Consider the following 19,729-nt stretch of genomic DNA (forward strand, 5'->3'; position numbering starts at 1 on the left):
TGCCCACCATCTTCCTGAGCAAGAAGCCTCGAGAGAGGGAGGTAGACTCCAAGAGCCAGGTCATCGAGGGCATCAGTCGCCTCATCTGCTCGGCCAAGCAGCAGCAGACAATGTTGAGAGGTGAGGGGGTGGGGGGGCCTCCTGCGACCCTCAGCCCGCATCTCCCCCAACCCCTTGCTCCCATCTTCCTTCTCCAAGTGCCCCTTGGTCCTTGCCCCCCTGAGTGCCCATGGTCTCTGACCCCATCTCCGCCCTCCAGTGTCCATTGATGGCGTGGAATGGAGTGACATCAAGTTTTTCCAGCTGGCCGCCCAGTGGCCCACCCACGTCAAGCATTTCCCAGTGGGCCTGTTCAGCAGTAGCAAGCCCACCTGAGCGCCGCCTCCTGGCCAAGGACCCCCTGTTCTCCCTTTGTGTCGTCTGCTGGTCCGGGGCACCTCTTGGGGGGGGGCACCAGCAGGCCTGGGCCTGAGGGTCCCCTTCCCTTGTTCACCCCCCCACCGGGGAAGCTGGTCACTCCCCCCACCCTCCTGTCTCCTCGCCCTCCTCACTTGGGCCCTGAGCCTCCTTCTCAGGCAGCCGTCAATCACTGGAATTGAAGCCGACTCCCTCGAGGGGACCCCTTCGTCGGACCCCGCCCCCAGCCCCGGAGCCCCAGCCCACCCGAGGGACGAGTCCCCGGGCTCTCTGCATTCGAGGCCGCTGTCTCCCAAAGTGACTTGGGCTCCTCCTTCCGGCCTTGGGGCCCCGGGGGGAGCCGGCCGTTTGCCAGAGTCGGTCCACTGCCCTCCCCTCCCCCCAGCGTCATCTTCGGCCCAAGCCCCCCCGGGATGGAGGCGGGCAGGACTGGGCGCCGAGGGAAGCGCCCCCTGGCGCCCCATCTTCCCCAGAAGCGTCCGTGTTGATGTTGTGCGTGTGTCCTCGAGAGCTCGTTGGCTCCCGTCCCCCGCCGGCCCGGCCCGGCCCCTCCTGTTTGCTGTGACTCCTGTGCACTCCAGCCCCTGCGGTCCCGACGCTCCTGCCCGCCACACAGCCCTCAGCCCAGCCTCCCCCCAAAGAGCAGCCTCCCAGGCTGGGCTGAGCCCCAGCCTCCCCTCCCTCCATCCCAGAGTCCGGGCGCCGGGGCCGCAGAAGTCAGTCCCGAGCCTCTCTGTCCCGGAGGTGTCACCCCGGCCCAGCCCCCGCCCCCGCGGCCCTCTCCCCGCCCGCCGTCCAGAGCACCTTGCCCGGGCCTTGCGCCTGGGGCCGTGGCTGGGGGGGAGTTGCTGTTGGATTTTTCATTCAATAAACTGGTGATTTCTTACCAGCTGCCTGGGAGTGTGTGTGTCTCCTCGGCCAGGGTCTCCCCGTAGTGAGAGGCTAACAAGGGCCGCCTTGTTCTGGGGGAAGGGGGCGCCCCGGCCCCAGCTCTGCTGCCCCACTGCCCGCTTACACTCCGGACGCGGCCACAGCTCCATGCCCCAGGAGGGGGCATCTGCTTCCGCCTCGGGGGCCCGGGGCCGCCGGCACAGGGATTGTCCCCAGGGGGCGGCTGAGGTTCATGGAAGCAGCTCCAGACACCAGGGGCAGGGGGTGTTAAGGAGACCAGAACGGTGCTGGGCCCGGCCCCTCCCTCCTCACTGGGCTGTCCCTCCTCGGGCACCGGGGCAGGTCGGAGGCGTGGGGCCGAGGGGCCGGGGCTGGCCAGAGCAGTCGCGAGCGCCACGGGAGTCCCAGACTGCCTCACTGCCCCCGACTGAGCGGCCGCACGGGGGCGCTGGGACATCCCCGGTGAGGTGTCCGTCAGCCAGGCCCCCTCAGCTCAGTGGCTGGAAGAGAGACGAAGGGTCCGGGGGCTCCTGCCCGATGGCTGTCTCACGCCCGCCCAACTGCCCAGCTCGCTCGCCCCCCACACTCCCAGGCCGTGCAGAAAGCTGCTGAGTGTGCTTTGGGGTGACGCCGTTTTGGGTTTCTTGATCTCTCCCAGATCTGACTGAAACCCCGTGATCTCCAGAGCTCCTGCGGCTCCCCATGGCTGCACTCTGTCCCCCCCGTCCCCGTGCCGGGTCCCAGCCTGGCCCCCCTCCCGTTGTTGGCTCCGGAGCTTTGTCCGGGAAGGCGCTGCTCCTGCCATCTGATCTGCTCCATGGCCCCGGCCCTCGGGCCTCGCCCAGAGCCTTGGGGTCGGAGGCTCACGGCTTCCCCAACCCAGTGTGATGGGCGGATGCGGTCGGCGCCCCCGACGGTGTTCAGTATTCTGATTTCTCTGCCGCTCTCCATGGCCCAAGCTCTTGGAACTTCGGTACTTCCTGCCAGGCTGCAGAGGCTCCTGGTTCCTCTCCGATTGGCCGGCCACGAGGCAAGCCATAGAGTGGAGTGAAAAACCAAAGGGCCCACGGTCCCCAGGCCCTCCCCCTTCCATTGGTGAATCAATCGCGGATCGCGGGCACGCTTCCAGCCTGCTGTGTACAAAGAACACTTAGTATGTACGAATGTATGATGTGGTTACCGTGTCCTGTTTATACCGCTTGTGCGAAGCACAAATAGAAAAGCAATAGAAAAACTCGCTCTCAAGTTGTCATTTTAATGGGGGACATGGTAGGGGATAACAGGGGGGAAGGGGAGCAGAGACAGGCTAGGTTCCAGGCGGGAGGTCTGAACTCTAGGCCTTCTCCGATGACCAAACGCGGAAGATCAAAAGCTCGTCCTTGGCTGCGGGGAAGGAGGACTTCCAGGTTCTCCTCGGGATTGGCAGGTGCTCCTGGGCCCCGACAAGCCAAAGAGAAGTCTCCCCGCCGTTCCTGCTCCGTGCACCGGACGAGACCGTCCCTGAGGCGGTTGTTGCTGCCAAGCCGGGACTTGCCCCGAAGGATTGGGCGCGGGCCAGAGCGCTTTGCAAGGCGTCCGTCCGTGGGCCCCTCCGCTGAGTGTGGACGTGACTTCAGAGCACAAGCGGGCAAAGACAAGGATGGCAAAAAACACATTGGAAAACAATGCTCTGGATTGAAAAACAAGAGTTTGAAGAGGGAGACGGAGGGAATTTCACACCTCTGTGTAGTAAGTACTTTGTTCCAAAAAAGAATCGGGAAGTGCGGAATGTTTGTTGTCGAGTTGTTTTTCAGGCGCGTCTAACTTCGTGACCCCATTTGGGAATTTCTTGGCAAAGATTCACGGGAACCATTTGCCCTTTTCTTTTCCATCTCCTTTTATGTGGCAGATGGAATTTGCCCAGGAAGGGGCCAGATTTGAATTCGGGGAGATGCCTTCCTGCCCCCACGTCCGGAGCTCTGCCCACCACCATATAGCCTCAAATAATGGTGGCAAAAAGTGAAACTGACTATCCCTAGCTGAATGGTCCCCAGGGGGAGGGGGCGGGGGTCACTGTAATCAGCTGTCTCTGTACACTAACTTAAACCATTGCCTTCTTAAAGAGCAAAACCAAAGTGGAAGAAAATGTAAAAGTGGGAGGTGGAGGCAGACCCGAGACAGCCAAAGGCAGCTGACGCTCACAATAGGGGATGCTCGGGATGAAGGTAGAGGACCATGACAAAGGCCTAATAGAAAGGGGACCCATCCCTGCTGCTTCTTTTTTTTTTTTTTTTAAATAATTATAACTTTTTTTGACAGTACATGTGCATGGGTAATTTTTTATGACATTATCCCTTGCACTCACATCTATACCGAATTTTTCCCCCTTCCCTCCACCCCCTCCCCTAGATGACAGGCAATCCCATACATATTAAATGTGTTCCAGTATAACCTAGATACAATATATGTGTGTAAATCCCATTTTCTTGTTGCTTGGTAAGAATTGGATTCCGAAGGTATAAGTAACCTGGGTAGAAAGAGGGTAGTGCAGACGGTTCACACTCATTTCCCAGTGTTCCTTTTCTGGGTGTAGCTGATTCTGTCCATCATTGATCAATTGGAACTGGATTAGCTCTTCTCTATGTTGAAGATTTCCACTTCCATCAGAATCCATCCTCGTACAGTATCGTTGTTGAAGTGTATAATGATCTCCTGGTTCTGCTCGTTTCACTCAGCATCAGTTCCTGTGAGTCTCTCCAAGCCTCTCTGCATTCCTCCTGCTGGTCATTTCTTTTTTTTTTTTCTTTTTTTTTTTAATTCATTTTTCCAGATTTTCCCCTCCCTCCCTCCACTCTCTCCCCCCAATGGCAGGTAATCCCATACATTTTACATGTGTTACAGTATAACCTAGATACAATATATGTGTGTAAATCCCATTTTCTTGTTGCACATTAATTATTAGCTTCCGAAGGTATAAGTAACCTGGGTAGATAGACAGTAGTGCTAACAATTTACATTCACTTCCCAGTGTTCCTTCTCTGGGTGTAGTTGTTTCTGTCCATCATTGATCAACTGGAAGTGAGTTGGATCTTCTTTATGTTGAAGATTTCCACTTCCATCAGAATACATCCTCATACAACATTGAAGTGTACAGCGATCTCCTGGTTCTGCTCATTTCACTCAGCATCAGTTGATGGAAGTCGCTCCAAGCCTCTCTGTATTTCTCCTGCTGGTCATTTCTTACAGAACAATAATATTCCATAACCTTCATATACCACAATTTACCCAACCATTCTCCAATTGATGGACATCCATTCAACTTCCAGTTTCTAGCCACTATGAAAAGAGCTGCCACAAACATTTTGGCACATACAGCTCCCTTTCCCTTCTTTAGTAATTCTTTGGGATATAATCCCAATAACCTGCTGGTCATTTCTTACAGAACAATAATATTCCATAATATATTTGATTAACATAGACTTTAACATGTATTGGTCAGCCTGCCATCTGGGGGAGGGGCTGGGGGGAGAAGGAGGGGAAAAGTTGGAACAGGTTTTGTGAGGGTGCTGAAATTTTTCAATGCTGAAAAATTTTTTCTTGTAAATAAAAAGCTATAATAAAAAAAAGAAACTTAAAAAAGAAAAGGCAACAAGGAGGGAAAGGGGACAGATGGAGGAGAGGAGATTGGCTCTTCTCTGATTGATGGAGGATGGAAAAATGCTGCAAAGAGAAGAAAGAAGGAAAGGAGAGATTAATAAAGTTTAAAACCATTGAACCAGTACCCATCAATGAGAAGGAGGGAGAGAGAAAACAGAGGGGAGGAAGAGAGGAGAGAGAAAGGGAGGAAGGGAGAGAGAAAAGGGAGCAAAAAGAGCAGTATAGAGATACAGATAATAACACAGGAAAAACCAGATTTCCTAATGAGAGAGCTGAGTGTCTTGAGGAGGAAGAAGGTCCTTCTAACAGTGATAAGCAATCAGAAGAGAGGAAGGATCAGGGAAGCCAAGATAGCAGTTACTGGGCCCACAAGTGGCTATCTGCTGACCTGATAGCAACCAGAACGAGGCCATTGTTTCCCTGCAGCACGTATCCAAGATGTGCCGACAGTCCTCCCGAGACTCAGCGGAACAGATAACCTGGTCATAGGCAGGAGGGGGGCCGGACTACAGAAGGAAGCTAAAAAGTAACATCAGCGATTAGGAGGACTCGGCCGAGAAAATGAAGGACGCTGGGACTCGGGCTGCCGTTTTCCTCATTGTGGCTCTCTGGAGACAAGGGATGCAGAGGAGGAGAGTTCGCTTAGCTACGGAACCTGAGAATGAGATTTGGACTGGGGGAGCAGAGCTTCCAGGAAAGGGCTGACAGATCCCTGACCAGAGACGGAGTGTCCCCATCCAGGCTGGTATGGAAGTAGGTGCCAGATGTCAGGAAGATCCGATTCACAGGGCCTGCAACTGAAGGGAGTGAGGGCGGGAGAAGGATGCTGACAGGGATTCTCCAAAGTTCGATGTTATAAAGAATCGTGGCAGACAATGAAGAAGAGCAGGTGGGACACCCAGAAATTCACAGGAGAAAAAATACAAGGGAGAAACTAGTGGTAAAACCCAGGTCCTGAAGTACCTATAAACATCTATCCACTCTTTAATCATCCCAGAATTTGGGGGGCTAATGCAAGGGGGCTATTTTGACCTTCTAGACGTCACTGGGAATTGGTGGGATGAAACTCATTGCTAGACTATGACTCTGTGTGGCTGTACTTTACTTAAAAGAAACAAAATAGACCTGAAGTCAGGAGGACCTGAGTTCAAATGTGACCTTAGACATTAACACTTCCTGGCTGTGTGTGACCTTGGGCGAGTCACTTAACCCCAATTGCCTCAGCCAAAAAAAAAGAAAAAGAAACATAAAATCAGTATTTGACAAAAATTACTGGGAACACTGGAAAATAGTAATCACAAACTTGTACATCTTACACCCCAAACAAAAATAAGGGCAAAATAGGCATATGATTTAGGCATAAAGGGGGATACTATTTTAAAAATGAGGAGAGCTATTTTACTTCTTTTTTTTTTTATAACTATTTTACTATTAGGAGAACTAGTTCACGTATCAGACCTTTGGAGAAGGAAGGAATTTATGGCCAAAGAAAAACTAGATAATATTATAAAATGCAAAATGAATAATGTCGATCACATTAAATTTAAAAGATTTTGCACAAGCAAAACCAGTGTAGCCAAGATTAGAAGGGAAGGAGCTAGGAAAATTTTTTAGAATCAAGATATATGTTATATAGAGTCTCTGATAAAGGCCTCATTTCTAAAATACCTATCAGAATTACCTCAAATGTATAACACAAGCTATTCCCCAGCTGACAAGTGGCCAAAGGATAAGAATGAACAGTTTTCAGATGAAGAAATAAAAATCGTTTCTAGTCATATAAAACACGCTCTAAATAACCATGGATTGGAAAAATTAAATTAAATCCTGAGGTACCACTTCACACCTATCCAATTGGCAAAGGTGACAAGAAAAGATAATTAAAAATGTTGGGGGGGATGTGGGAAAACTGGAATACTGATGCATTGTTGGTGGAGTTGTGAAATGAGTCAATTATAAAGGAAAGCAGTGTGGAACTTTGCCCAATGGGCTATAAAATTGGATGCCCTTTGACCCAGTGGCGCCATTACTGGGTCTGTATCCCAAGGAAATCATGAGAGAAGGGAAAGGACACTTGTGCAAAAATGTTTGTGGTGGCCCTTTTGGTGGCAGCAAAGAATTGGGAAATGAATAGATGGGGCAGCTAGGAGGCACAGTGGATAACGCACCAGTCCTGAAGTCAGGAGGAGCTGAGTTCAAATCGGTCTCAGATACTTAACACATCCTGGCTGTGTGACCCTGGGCAAGTCAATTCCCTCAGAAAAAAAAAAAAAAATGCCCATCAATTAATTGGGGAATGGCTGAACAAGTTGTGGTGTATGAAGGCAATGGAATATTTCTATTAAAAGATGATTTGAGAAAAGGAACTGATGCTGAGTGAAGAGCAAAACCAGGAAAACATCGTACACAGCCATCAAGAAGATTATGCAATGATCAACTATGGTACACTTGGTGCTTTGCAGCAATTCAGTGATCCAAGCCATTTCCAATAGACTTGTGATGGAAAGTCTGCCTCCCGAGGGAGAATCATGGAGATTGAATGTGGATCAATGCACTTTATTTTCATGGTTTTCCTTTTAGTTCTGATTTTTCTCTCCTAACCTGACCTGAAATTTGTAAAAAATAAATGTATACGTTTAACAAAAAGATTGTTACATTATATTAAATTTTTAAAAGAAAAGCAACATGGTGGGTGAAAAGGACAGAGGTTTTATTCTATACAAGAAATCCAGGAAGCAGAATTGACGTGAAGGTCAAAGGAAAAGCAAAGAGAAGTGATACATTCTAGACCTTTCCATCCTACATTTGTGATAAAGGAGAGAGCATCAGAGTCTGCTGTGAGTGCTATATCTTAAAAAGGGGGTTTCAAGGGGCTCTAAGCATGGAGGCGGGTACACGGCCTCTCCTGGGAGGCAGAGACCGAGATTGTTTGGGCTCTGAAATTCTGTGCTTCCATGGACTGAGTCTGGTACCAATATGGTGAGGAGGGGGCACAAAAGGACAGAGGGCCCAGGTTGGAAATAGGTCAAAGCCCCACGCTGATGAGAGACAGAGACAGACCAGAGAGACGAGAGAAATTCAGAGACAGAGAAAGATGGAGACAGAGACAGAGAGACAGAGGGAGAGGGAAAAGGAGACAGAAAATGAGGGAAAAAAAGGAGGAAGGAGAGAAAAGGAAGATGTAATGAACTAAAATGTGTCCTGGGAGGTCAGCCTAGGAGGGGCGGAGATGCCCAAGAGTGAGATCCCAGAGATATAAAGGGAAACAATTCCAGTGAGGAGAAAAAATGAAATTTACCGGACAGACCATTGTGGGTGCATGGAAATGCAAGCCCGCAGCTTCATGCGTGTGCACACACACAGACATGTCTACACATACATTGTATGCTGTGTGTAGACTTTACCCCTGACCCTCTTCCATCCAGAGACAGCAACGCTTTGCGTCTCTTCTGGAGACGAGGAAGACAAGGAGGTTGCCTGAGAATTCAGTCCTGAGGCCCCTGGGATGGTGAGCCTTAACCAGGAGCTGCCAGCGGCTGTGCCGCATAGCCGGGGGTCTCTGGTGGAAGACCCAGGGACCTGCTCTTGGGCTTGGGCCCCTAATACTGTTTAAAAATCCAGGATTTGCTTGGTGACAGGGAGAATATTTAGCCGGAGGAGACTTGAGGGAGATATCTGAACAGTTGTCCCACAGGGATTCGATTAGGTTTGTTCTGCCTGGAGAGCGGAGCCAGGAATTGGGAGGGAAGTCGCAAAAAGGCCACTTTGGGCTGGAAAAGACCAACAATGGAAGCCTGGAGTGGAACTCCTGCAGCTTCTCTGGGTCTCCAAGCAGAGGGGGTTGGCCCCCTGTCCCGTGTGTCCCCGGGCTTTCTGAATGGGACAGACATTGCTGAGCACCCTTTCACTTCCCTTCTTTGATTCTCCGATTGAAATCAGTCAACACAACAAAGAGGCCTGGAAGGGCTGGGACTCATAAGCTGGTAAAAGTTTCACTGGCTCTGCTGGCCCCATAGAGAGGGCGGCCTCCCAGGGCACCCACGTCCCGGTGGTGGAAGATTGTGAAGGGCCCCACCTTGTAACCCAAAAGCACAAGAACGTGGACAGATGAGTCTTCGCCAAGGAGAGCCCCTGTCTCAGCCACGTCCACCTGACGGGCTCTCACTGTATAGTGAGGGAAAGACCACTGGGCTGAAGATCAAGAAAGCGCCTGGCTACATGATCCTACCCAAGTCACTTAACCAAGTCTCCTTTTCCTCTCCCGCACTCACTTCTAAGCCAACCTGGTTCTGGATTCTTCGGATTTCTGTGCTTTTCCCATCTCCCTCGGAAGACGCCTCTGTCCCTGCAGTTCCTTCTGATCGGTTCTAACCTCACCAGCTCTGCTCTTCGTGGAACCCTTTACACTTTCCCACTTTATTTATTTATCGAGGCCATCAGATCAGAGTTAAATACCTTGCCCAGAATCACACAGCTAATTAAGCTAGGCAAGTGTCTGAGGCTAAACCTGAACTCAGGTCCTCAATTTTGGGACTGATGTTCCATCCACTGTGCCACCTAGCTCCCCTCTCTCTCACTTTTCAGCTCTCTTTTCCATGTCCTCCCTCATTAAAATGAAGCCTCCTAGAGAGCAGGAACCCCCCTCCTTTAAATGTTTTATTTATTTTATTTTTAATTTATGGAATAAAGCAAACATTTCCATAACAGTCTTTTATTATTATTATTATTATTATAGCTTTTTATGGATGGGTAATTTTTCAACCCTTGAAAAAACTTGTTTCAACTTTTCCCCTCCTTCCCTCCACTCCCTCCCCTAGATGGCAGGCAGTCCCATATATGTTAAACATGTTAAATCTAATATATGTGTACATATTTATATAGTTCTCTTGTTCTCCCAAGAAAAATCGGATTTAAAAAGAAGGTAAAAATAACCTGGGAAGAAAAACAAAAATGCAGGCAGACAATAACAGAAAGAGTAGAAATGTTATGTTGTGGTCCACACTCATTTCCCAGAGTTCTTTCGCTGGGTGTAGCTGGTTCTGTTCATCACTGATCAATTGGAACTGATTTGGTCCACCAGAATTGAGCCTCATATGGTATTGTTGTTGAAGTGTATAGTGATCTCCTGGTCCTGCTCACTTCTCTCAGCATCAGTTCCTGTCAATCTCTCCTGCTGGTCATTTCTTACAGAACAATAATATCCCATAACATTCTTATACCACAATTTACGCAGCCATCCTCCAACTGATGGGCACCCCATAACACAGTCTTAATAAAAATAAAAAGATGGTTGCATGTGAAACTGCAAATCTGTGGTATACAACTTGCTCTTCCTTTTAAATATATAATAAAATTATACAATAAATTTCTTTCTTCTCTCCTCCTCCCCTCCCTCTCTTGGCTACCATCAGGCACAAATACATAGGTATATGTAAAACCATTCTATCCATACTTATATTTATCAGTTCTTTCTCTAAGGTCAGTGTCTTCCTGCATAGTCCTTTGTAGTTAATTTCAGTATTTACAATGATGGAATACAGGGGCAGTGGGATGGTGAAGTGGATAGAACACCAGCCCTGCAGTCTGGAGGACCTCGTTCAAATCCAGCCTCAGCTACTAAATACTCATGAGCCAGGTGAGCCTGGGCAATCACTGAACCCCAATTGCCTTGCAAAAGAAAAAGAATAGACTACGATGATTAAAAAAGGAAACAGTCTCTGACTTCAGGGAGCTTAGGTTCTTTCAGGGGACACCTACATATGTAAATATATATGGAATGTATACAAAATAAACTAAACCCCAAATTGTTGAGGGTGGAGAGGGAACCCGCAGCTAGGGGCATCCAGAAGGAATTCAAGGAGAAGGTGGCGCTTCTGTTGAGTCTTGAAAGTAAGGGATTCTAAAAACAGAAAAGAAAAAGGGATTCTAAGAGGCGGAGAGGAAGAGAGAGGCCATTCCAGGCCGGCGGACCGGGCAGAAGCCCAGAGACCTGAGGCAGAGTATGGCATAAAGACCAGCATCCAGGTTAGCTGCACTTTAGTGTGGGAGGGAGAGGCAATAGGAAGCCACTTAGAGTGTAGAATGGAGAAATCCCATTTTAGGATCTGTGGGGAAGGAAGATCTCTTCGGCAGCTTTCTGGAAGATGCATTGGGCTGAGGGGAGACCAGAGTCAGGGAGGGGTGGTCAGGTAGCCCAGTGGTTAGAGAACTCCGGAAGATCTGAGTTCAAATATGACCTTAGCTACATAACACTTATTAGCTGTGTGACCTTGGGGAAGTTATTTAACTCTGATTACCTAAAAACAAAGAAAAAAGGGAGGGAAGAAAGAAAGAAAAGGAAAGAAAGAAAAAGAAAGGAAGGAAGGAGGGAGGGAGGGAGGAAGAAAGGAAGAAAAGAAAAAAGATTCCAGGGGAGAGGTGATAATGGCCTCAGCTAAGATGGTAGTGGCTGTGTGGGTAGCAAGAAAGAGCCGAGTGTGGGAGGTGATAATGAAAGAAGCGATAAGATTTGGCTGCAGATTGAGTGGGTGCAATGAGGGAGAGGGAGGCAGAAGGTGAAGAAAGGATTCGAAGCTGGGAGAGGAGGACCACAGCAGGCCCGCAGACGCAGTTGCTGCTCCGCAGGGGCTCCTGACCCTCCTCACCACAAGCCCCGGATTAGACAGTGTGAAGCCAGGGAGGGTTGGAGGGGACAATTTGAGGGCCTTAAGGGGACAGCCAGTTGTCAATGGCCAACAGGCGATGAGTGCTGTGACACTGAACCCCGGGGCGCTGGGGCGGGACATAGCGATGCAGGAATCACCCGGATGTAACTAATCACACCTGTGGACACTGGTGAGGTCCTGGAGAACCAAGGCACCAAGGGGCAGCGAGGTGTGGGGAAGACTCCAGTCCAGACGCTTCCTAGCAAGTCACTTGACCCTGTTCTGCCTCAGTTTCCTCCCTTCTCAGGAAGGAAATGGTGAATCACTGCTGTGTCTGCTGGGAAAGCTCCCCGGGGGCAGGAAGAGGCAGCCCCCACGGGCGCTCTATCTCCCGCCTCCGGGGCCGGATCTCTCCGCCCCCCCCCCCATCCCGTAGCTGAGGTCCCTGCTAGCTGTGCTGGGCATTTGCTTGTTGGGAAGGTTTCGGGTCAATCCCAGGAGAGGGACCCCAGGGCTTGGAAGCCTGGGTTCCCCGTGAGCGCTGATGGTGGAATGGGAGGCAGAAGGTGCTGAGCATCCCGCTGTTAGGGGACAGACCCTGACCCTCCCACTGGCAGCTATTTCCAGCGGGCTCAGAACGGCAGGAAGGGCTGGGCTGCTGGGATCAGGGAAGAGGACCCCGTAAAGTGGGTTTATCCAGAGGAGGCCGGTCTTGTTTCCTTGGGCTTTTGGTACCAGAGTCCTCCGCCCCCTAAACCCGGGCGGCGTCCCGAGTCCGGAAGGAGGGTGGTGGGAAGGAGCACGTGCGGAGCCTCAAGGCGGACCGCTCTACGCCGGGGGAGCCCCGGCCTCTGCCTAATGAGCGCCTGCTGATTGCCTGGGGCTGGACCCAGAGCTCTAGGCCCGGAAGCGGAGGAAAAGAGGTCCTCGAGAAGAGAAAAAGATGGAAACGTCCTTCAAAGTCAAGGGGAAGGGGGGCAGGCCCGGACGGGGTGGGCTGGGGGGGAGGGAAGGCCCGGTCGTTTCTGGGACGGCTTCCAAACCCCCAAACCCCGGCTCGGTCGGAGCAGGGCCTGCGATTGCAGCGTGTCCCTGCCCGAGCGGCCGCGCGCAAACCTCCGGGTCCGCGGGGAGCCCGGGCCCCAGCGTGACGCTGCAGAGCCCCGAGCATCCCCAGAGGGAACGCGAAAGCAGCTGCGGACTGAGGCGGGAGAGCCCGGCTGCGTCCCTGCCCTGGCTCCGGGCCGCGCCCGCTGCGCTTCCACCTGCCGAGAGCTCGAGGGGTCTGGGGCTGAGGCCGGAGCGGGGGAGGGGCGGCGGGCGCGACCCCGCCCCGGGCGCCCTCGGACCAGCTTCCCGGGCAGCGGCGGCCTGTGAGAGGTAGGGGGATGGGGAAATCTGGGGAGAGAGGGGCTGCGGGAGATGATGGGGCTTCGGGGAGACTGGGGGATGGGGCGTAGGAGGAGGGAGGGAGGGAAGGAGGATGAGCGGTGAGGAGATGGGGACCGGATGAAGAGGGGAGGGAGAGCAAAGGGTGGGGGATGGGGGTGCGGGGCGGGGGGATCGGGGTGAAACGATGGGATAGAGGTGTGAGAAGGCTGGGGGTGGGAAGGAAGGAAGGGGAGTTTGAGGAGTGCAAACATGGCAGCCCCGCTCTTGTTTCCCAGCAAATTCCCCCCCCTTCCACTGAGCACACGGTGGCGTGCGGGGGGCGCTCCCTCCTCTCCCCCCCCCTCCTTTCCTCCTTCTCCCCCCTCCTCTCCCCTCCCCCCTCGCCCTCCATCTTCTCCTTCCTTCTCCTCTCCCACCCCGCGCCGCACTTCCCCTTTAAGGCCGCGGGGAGGGGCAGCTGCCCCACACCCTCCCTTCCCCTTTAAGCCCAGCGGCGGTGACCGCGCAGGCGCAGGGGTGGGCGCGGGGGCTGCCGGGAGAGGCGGCGATGGAGGCTGCGCGGGCCGCGGGGGGCAGCTGAGGCCGAGGAGGCCGGGCCGGGGCGCGCAGGTGAGTGGAGGCGGGGCAGGGCGGCGTTCCGGAGACGGGGAAGCGGACGGGGGGCTCCGGCCTCCTCCTCGAGGAGCCCCGCGTGGAACGGGAGCTCCGGCCCCGGCCCGGGCGCTCTGGGACCTGCAGTGGCTGTCACGGGGTATCCGCGGGGGGCCCCCCCGGAGTTAGGAAGCTTCCGTCTTTCACCGGAGTAGCCCAGAGGGGAGCGGGGGCCCAGAAGTTGGGGGACTCTTCTCTATCTCGGACTAGCCAGCGAGAGCCCCCCTTTCTGTCCCAGGATGCCCAGGGGAAGGGGAGACTCCTATCGCTGAGCGCTCCTGGGGGAAGGGGGTTCCCTCTGAGGGAGGGGGTGGGTGCCCCCGGGAAGGGCTCTCCCCAGAGACTCCACAAGTTGTCTGCAGAATAGCGGGAAGAACTGGGGTGTCGGGGTGGGAACCCCCCTTTAAGAAGGATCTGCACCCCTCCGATGGACGAGGTCGCTTGGCTGCCCCTAGTGCCCAGCTGGCCCGAGGACAGCCCCCCCCCCTGCTTCCCCAATAATCGGGATCTCTCCCCTGCTGAGAGCCCCCCCTCCCCGGGGCTGCCGCCGGGAGAACAGGGGCCCGCTCCCCACTGCAATGCGTCTGGGAGGGAGAGCGGCTGCTGGAGACGCCCCCTGGAGGCCACTGGCGGGAAGCAGCGGCTGAGCTGCGGCCGGGACCCCCGGGGCCCCCCAAGCTCAGCTCCTGCCCTCCCCCCACAGGGGCCTCCTCCCAGTCCGAGCCCTCCAGCCATGGCCACCCTGGTGATGTCCCGGGAGGAGAAGCTGAGCCAGGATGAGATCGTGCTGGGCACCAAGGCCGTCATCCAGGGGCTGGAGACCCTCCGGGGCGAGCACCGGGCCCTGCTGGCCTCCCTGCTGGAGAACGTGGCCGGCACCGCCGGGGAGGCCGAGCCCGGAACCCAGGAGCGCTCGGGGCTCCTGCGCAGATCCCTGGAGGCCATCGAGCTGGGACTTGGGGAGGCCCAGGTACCGGGCCTGAGGTGGGGGGAGTGAGACTCGGGCCTGAGGTGTGTGGGGGGGTGAGACCCGGGCAGGGGCCGCTGGGCAGGGCCCTGAAGCGCCCCCTTCAGCCTCCTCTCCCGGCGGGTGTAGGTGATCCTGGCGCTGTCGGGCCACCTCGGGGCCGTGGAGTCAGAGAAGCAGAAGCTGCGGGCTCAGGTGCGCCGCTTGGTGCAAGAGAACCAGTGGCTCCGGGAGGAGCTGGCCGGCACCCAGCAGAAGCTGCAGCGCAGCGAGCAGGCTGTGGTCCAGCTGGAGGAGGAGAAGCAGCACCTGCTGTTCATGAGCCAGATCCGCAAGCTGGACGAGGACCCTTCTCCCAGTGTGAGCCCGGACCCCCCCCCCAACCAGCCCTGCCTCTCCCGCCCCTCGGCAGCCCAGGGTTCCTGGCTGCCCCCCCTCTGGAGGGTCCTTTTCCATGTGTGATGTTTTTCCTTTCCATTTTCTGCTTCCCTCCCTCAGGAAGAGAAGGGGGATGTTTCTAAGGATTCTCTGGATGACCTGTTCCCTAATGAGGATGAACAGAATCCAGGTAGGGGTGGGGGTGGGGAGAGACAGGTCTCTCACCTGCCAGAAGGTCACAGGCCACCAGGGGACCACTAGGGTGGGGGTGGGGCACTGGCGGTGATCACTGCCCGAGGACCCAAAGGAATGCAGATAAGAGCTTCCCAAAGTATGCACGTTGCCCCTCTGACCTCCTGCCTGCCTCCAGCTCAGGGCCCCGCGAGTGGAGACGCAGCCGCCCAGCACGGAGGCTATGAGATCCCGGCTCGGCTCCGCACCCTGCACAACCTGGTGATTCAGTACGCCTCCCAGGGGCGCTACGAGGTGGCGGTTCCCCTGTGTAAGCAGGCCCTGGAGGACCTGGAAAAGACCTCAGGGCACGATCACCCTGATGTGGCCACCATGCTGAACATCTTGGCCCTTGTGTACCGGTAAGGGGACGACCTGCACCCTGGGGCAAGTTGGGGGGGAGCACCAGGTGGGGGAATGGATAGGGTGCTGGGCCTGGAACCAGGAAAACCAGAGTTCAGATCTGGCCCTCTAGCTGGGATCCTGGACAGGAAGGGCACGTCATTTCACCCTGTGTGCCTCAGTTTCCCCATCTGTAAAAACAATCCGGAGAAGGAAATGGCAAACTGCTGTAATATCTTTGCTCAGAAAACCCAAATGGGACCAGGGAGAGCTGGACAAGATAGGAAATGACCGAACAGGAAGCAGCCCTGGGCTCTATAAAAAGTCAACTCTCCGTAGGCCTAACACTACCCCAGTGCACCCCCCTCCAAGAAAACCCACCTTGGTGCCTGCGAGTCCGTCATTAGTCCTTTGCTCCCCCTGAAGCTCCTTGAGAAAGGGAATCTGTGTGTCCCCAAAGCCCTGGGCCAGGTCCTGGCTCTTAAGCCGGCAGGGAGCCCCATTTTACAGATGGGGAGCACGAAGCCAGGTTAAGAAGCCCAGCTGCAGCCTGGGGGCTCTGGGTCAGGTGTCCCTTCCCCTGCCCCCTACACGATCTCTCTGTCCCCGAAGGGATCAGAATAAATACAAAGAAGCGGCTCATCTGCTCAACGATGCTCTGGCCATCCGGGAGAAGACCCTGGGGAAGGACCATCCAGCTGTGAGTGAGACCTGGCTTCCCAGGGAGGGAGGCAGACCTCCTGTGGAGAGGGGGCCCCGCCCACACACAGGACTGGGTCACCCCCAGGTCTTTGCAGCTTCTTCCTTCCTTTGCTCTGGTCCCAGGTGGCGGCTACCTTGAACAACCTGGCAGTTCTGTATGGCAAAAGGGGCAAGTACAAGGAAGCAGAGCCCTTGTGTAAACGGGCCCTGGAGATCCGAGAAAAGGTAGAGCCCATCAGGTCCCCTAGGGCTGTAGGAGGAGCAGGGCGGCAGGGTCAGAGATGGGGGCCTGGAGGAATGAGATGGGAGCTCGTGTGAAGGCAGTCTCGACCTTTTCCTAGGTGCTGGGCAAATTCCACCCGGATGTGGCCAAGCAGCTGAATAACCTGGCCCTGCTCTGTCAGAACCAGGGCAAGGCCGAAGAGGTGGAGTATTACTATCGGCGGGCTCTGGAGATCTATGAAGCTCGGCTGGGCCCTGACGACCCCAATGTGGCCAAGACCAAGAATAACTTGGTACCTAATCCTTGGAGGTTTGGGTTGGGTTCCTGGGCTGGACTGGGCTGGGCTGGGCCGGGGTAATCTGGGCCAGCCCCTCACCATCTCCCCTGGCTCCCCTTCTTCAGGCTTCCTGCTATCTGAAGCAGGGGAAATACCAAGATGCAGAAACCCTGTATAAAGAGATCTTGACTCGCGCCCACGAGAAGGAGTTTGGTTCAGTCAATGGTACGTCCTTCCCAACACCCCCATCAGCCCTTGGAAAGCAGCGAGACTTTGGGGTCGGCCTTGGGCTCTAGAGTCCTGTGACAGCCTCTCCTCTCCGTTTGTTCCAGGAGAAAACAAGCCCATCTGGATGCATGCTGAAGAACGGGAGGAGAGCAAGGTATGGGGAGGCATGAACCCAGGGCTCCCCACTTTCACTGGCAGCTGGGGCTCCCTCCCCAAGATTTGGCCTTTCTCCCCTTCAGGATAAGCGTCGGGACAGCACCCCCTATGGAGAATACGGCAGCTGGTACAAGGCTTGTAAAGTGGACAGGTAAGAAGGGGGCTGGCCCTCAGGGCCTGGGAAGGGAGGGGAGGAGGTAGTGAGGGCCCCCATTTCATGGCTGCCTCATCCTCCAGCCCCACAGTGAACACTACACTGCGGAGCCTTGGGGCCCTCTACCGCCGACAAGGGAAGATGGAGGCAGCTCACACCCTGGAGGACTGTGCCAGCCGCAGCCGGAAACAGGTGGGACAGGGTCTAGAAGGTCAGGTGGGAGGGAGCAGCAACGTCTCAGCTTCACCTCCAAATCCTACTTCCTGCTACTGCCAGGGCCTGGATGCTGCGAGCCAGACCAAGGTGGTGGAGCTGCTGAAAGATGGCAGTGGGCGAGGGGATCGCCGCAGTGGCCGCGAGGGAGCTGGAGGCAGCACGGGGTCTCGGGCTGAGCTGGAGCCTGAGGATTCAGGGCCCACGGCTGAATGGTCTGGGGTGAGGGGGCTGTTGGGAGTCATTTAGGATGGAGGGGTGGGGGGAGTGCGGGAGAGTGGGCAAGAATGGTTCCCCTGCCCGCAGGACGGGAGTGGTTCTCTCCGAAGAAGTGGCTCTTTTGGGAAACTCCGTGATGCCCTGAGGCGCAGCAGTGAGATGCTCGTGAAGAAGCTGCAGGGGGTCGGCCCCCAAGAGCCTCCAAACCCACGGTGAGAGGCCCCCCCTCCCCCCGCCCCTTCTTACCGGAACTCCATCCCACAGGCTTTAAATTCTCTCAGCTGTCCCTACCGCCCCAAGCCCAGCCCCAGAAAATGTCAGCTCCCCCTCTCCGCTTGCAGGATGAAGCGAGCCAGTTCCCTCAACTTCCTCCACAAGAGCACAGAAGAGCCCACCCAGGTAAGGAGACCCATTATTGGGTCCCCTTGCACTCTTGGCCCCTTTGGGAATAGAACATAAGTTTTCTGAGGGCAGAGGGGACGGGCATCTGCGGGCCTGGCCTCCCTGAGCACAGTGCCAAGTGTGCCCTGGCAGCAGGAGACCCCCTCCCCAGTAAACGTGGGTGGGCTCTGATCCTGCTTCTCCAGGCCAGAGGCCGCCCAGCACCTTCACTGCGGGCCCCCAGCCAGACCATCCCCAGGTCCTGGGGACCTCATGGCTGTACAATTCGGGCCCCCCTCCGGGCCTTCCTCTAACCCTCCTGTGTTTGCCCACAGTCCAGCAACACCAACCTGTCCGACAGCCGCATGCTCAGTTCCAGTTCTCTTGACCTCTCTCGACGGAGCTCTCTCATTGGCTAACGGGGAGGGGTGGGAGGGTGGACCTAAGGTCCGACCTGCTCAGCCCACCCCTTACCCATCTCCTGGGCCCTCCGTGGCTGCTTGTCCTGTCCCACAGGGGCGGGGGGCGCGGGGGGAGACCCAAGCATCAGCCCCCCCTTCCCTGAAGGCTTTTCCTGCAGGCCCCCCCATCTTTTTTGTTCAATCTCAGGGTAACCTCTCCCCCTGTCATTTCAGGCTTAGCAGCTCCAGGCTTATTCCCCTGCCCCCGCACAGTCTAGCACTGTTAGTCACAGCTTAGAAGTGTCCTCTTGGTGACAGAGTGCAGAGAGGAGCCAGGACCCCCACCCCCAGCCCCACCCTGTATTTATTTCCCTCTTCTCAGCGGAAGCCAGGAAAGTGAGCCGCCTCCTCAGGGCCCTGACACAGCTTCCCAAAGCAGTCCCAGCCAGCTGGCCCCAAGAGGGGGGGGGGTCCTCCCAGCAGCCCCCCCAGGCAGAATGACACTAAGCAGCTCCCTCCTCCCTCCCCGGCCTCTGCTTCTGTATATAGAGAACTAAGTTATTGGCCGCCCTCCCCGAGCCCTGTCCATGGTACCGCCTTCAGCCCGGCTCCCTTTGCGGGAAGCCACCAGGCCTTAAGCCTTTGCAGACAAGGCCTCGGGCACAGAAATGCAGAGCTGCCTTCTCCCCCTCCCCAGTGCCACTGGTGAGGACCGAGGCACCAGGCCTCCCACGCACATCTAGGACAGCTGAGAACGGCTTCTTTCCTTTGGCCGGTGGGGCCGGGCCTTAAACCCGCTCCCTTTGAGCCACATTCCAGGGACTTTCCAACCCTTCTCTGCCGCCCCCCAGGTACGGCCGTGAGCCATCCCTCCCCCGCCCGCACCTTCTGAAGCTTCCAGTTCTCCCCCTCGGACTCCGAGGGGGCTGCACTCCCTCCCCTGGAGCTGGGAGGGGGCCAGGGTTGGGGGGGCCGGGAACCCATTTGCTTTGTTCAAATGTTGCTGTAGAAATAAAGACGGTTTGAATCCAAATGAGTCCAGTCTCCGCGGAAGCTGGGGGGCCTCTGAGATGCCCGGTCTCTGGGGGGAGGGGGAGGCTCGGGAACCGCTCCGGAGTTTGAAGTGAATGGGGAAGATCTGGTTCAAGTGCCTCCCCCCGCCCTCCCAGGGCCAGAAATGATAATGAGGTGACCCACGGCTGAGGGGGTAGTGCGCGTGCTGCGTA

The 19,729-nt window shown here is 55.4% G+C and overlaps 2 protein-coding genes across 4 annotated transcripts in view; both read left to right on the plus strand.

Annotated features, from left to right (window-relative positions):
• PACS1 (phosphofurin acidic cluster sorting protein 1) overlaps positions 1 to 1,300 on the plus strand; it is a 62,100-nt gene extending 60,800 nt beyond the window's left edge. Inside the window, exons 23-24 of the mRNA XM_074276262.1 lie at positions 1 to 120; positions 260 to 1,300. Of these exons, the coding sequence (XP_074132363.1) occupies positions 1 to 120; positions 260 to 375 (236 nt within the window). The 3' untranslated portion in view covers positions 376 to 1,300. The remainder of the gene's footprint in view (positions 121 to 259) is intronic.
• An 11,540-nt stretch (positions 1,301 to 12,840) lies between these two features.
• Positions 12,841 to 19,536, plus strand: KLC2 (kinesin light chain 2). Of its 3 annotated transcripts, none has more exons than XM_074276265.1 (16): positions 12,841 to 12,968; positions 14,335 to 14,601; positions 14,728 to 14,958; positions 15,097 to 15,166; positions 15,347 to 15,569; positions 16,162 to 16,249; positions 16,375 to 16,476; positions 16,593 to 16,766; positions 16,877 to 16,976; positions 17,084 to 17,133; positions 17,219 to 17,286; positions 17,373 to 17,481; positions 17,566 to 17,724; positions 17,809 to 17,933; positions 18,063 to 18,120; positions 18,438 to 19,536. In XM_074276265.1, the coding sequence occupies exons 2-16, from the start codon at positions 14,365 to 14,367 to the stop codon at positions 18,519 to 18,521; spliced, it is 1,878 nt and encodes a 625-aa protein (XP_074132366.1). In that variant the 5' UTR covers positions 12,841 to 12,968; positions 14,335 to 14,364; the 3' UTR covers positions 18,522 to 19,536. The 3 variants fall into 3 exon arrangements, with proteins under 3 accessions (XP_074132366.1, XP_074132364.1, XP_074132365.1); XM_074276263.1 differs by lacking the exon at positions 12,841 to 12,968 and adding an exon at positions 13,444 to 13,589; XM_074276264.1 differs by lacking the exon at positions 12,841 to 12,968 and adding an exon at positions 13,584 to 13,731.
• The last annotated feature ends 193 nt before the right edge of the window (positions 19,537 to 19,729 follow it).

The sequence above is a fragment of the Sminthopsis crassicaudata genome, chromosome 6, assembly GCF_048593235.1.
Source record: "Sminthopsis crassicaudata isolate SCR6 chromosome 6, ASM4859323v1, whole genome shotgun sequence".
NCBI classification, from domain to species: Eukaryota; Metazoa; Chordata; class Mammalia; order Dasyuromorphia; family Dasyuridae; genus Sminthopsis; species Sminthopsis crassicaudata.

Bases quoted from the DNA above. Each gene is read 5' to 3' on its own strand.
- KLC2 (XM_074276265.1), top strand. From the start codon at position 14,365: ATGGCCACCCTGGTGATGTCCCGGGAGGAGAAGCTGAGCCAGGATGAG. The intron at 15,570-16,161 runs GTAAGGGGACGA...CTGTCCCCGAAG, and splicing joins ATCTTGGCCCTTGTGTACCG to GGATCAGAATAAATACAAAG. The intron at 18,121-18,437 runs GTAAGGAGACCC...GTTTGCCCACAG, and splicing joins GCACAGAAGAGCCCACCCAG to TCCAGCAACACCAACCTGTC.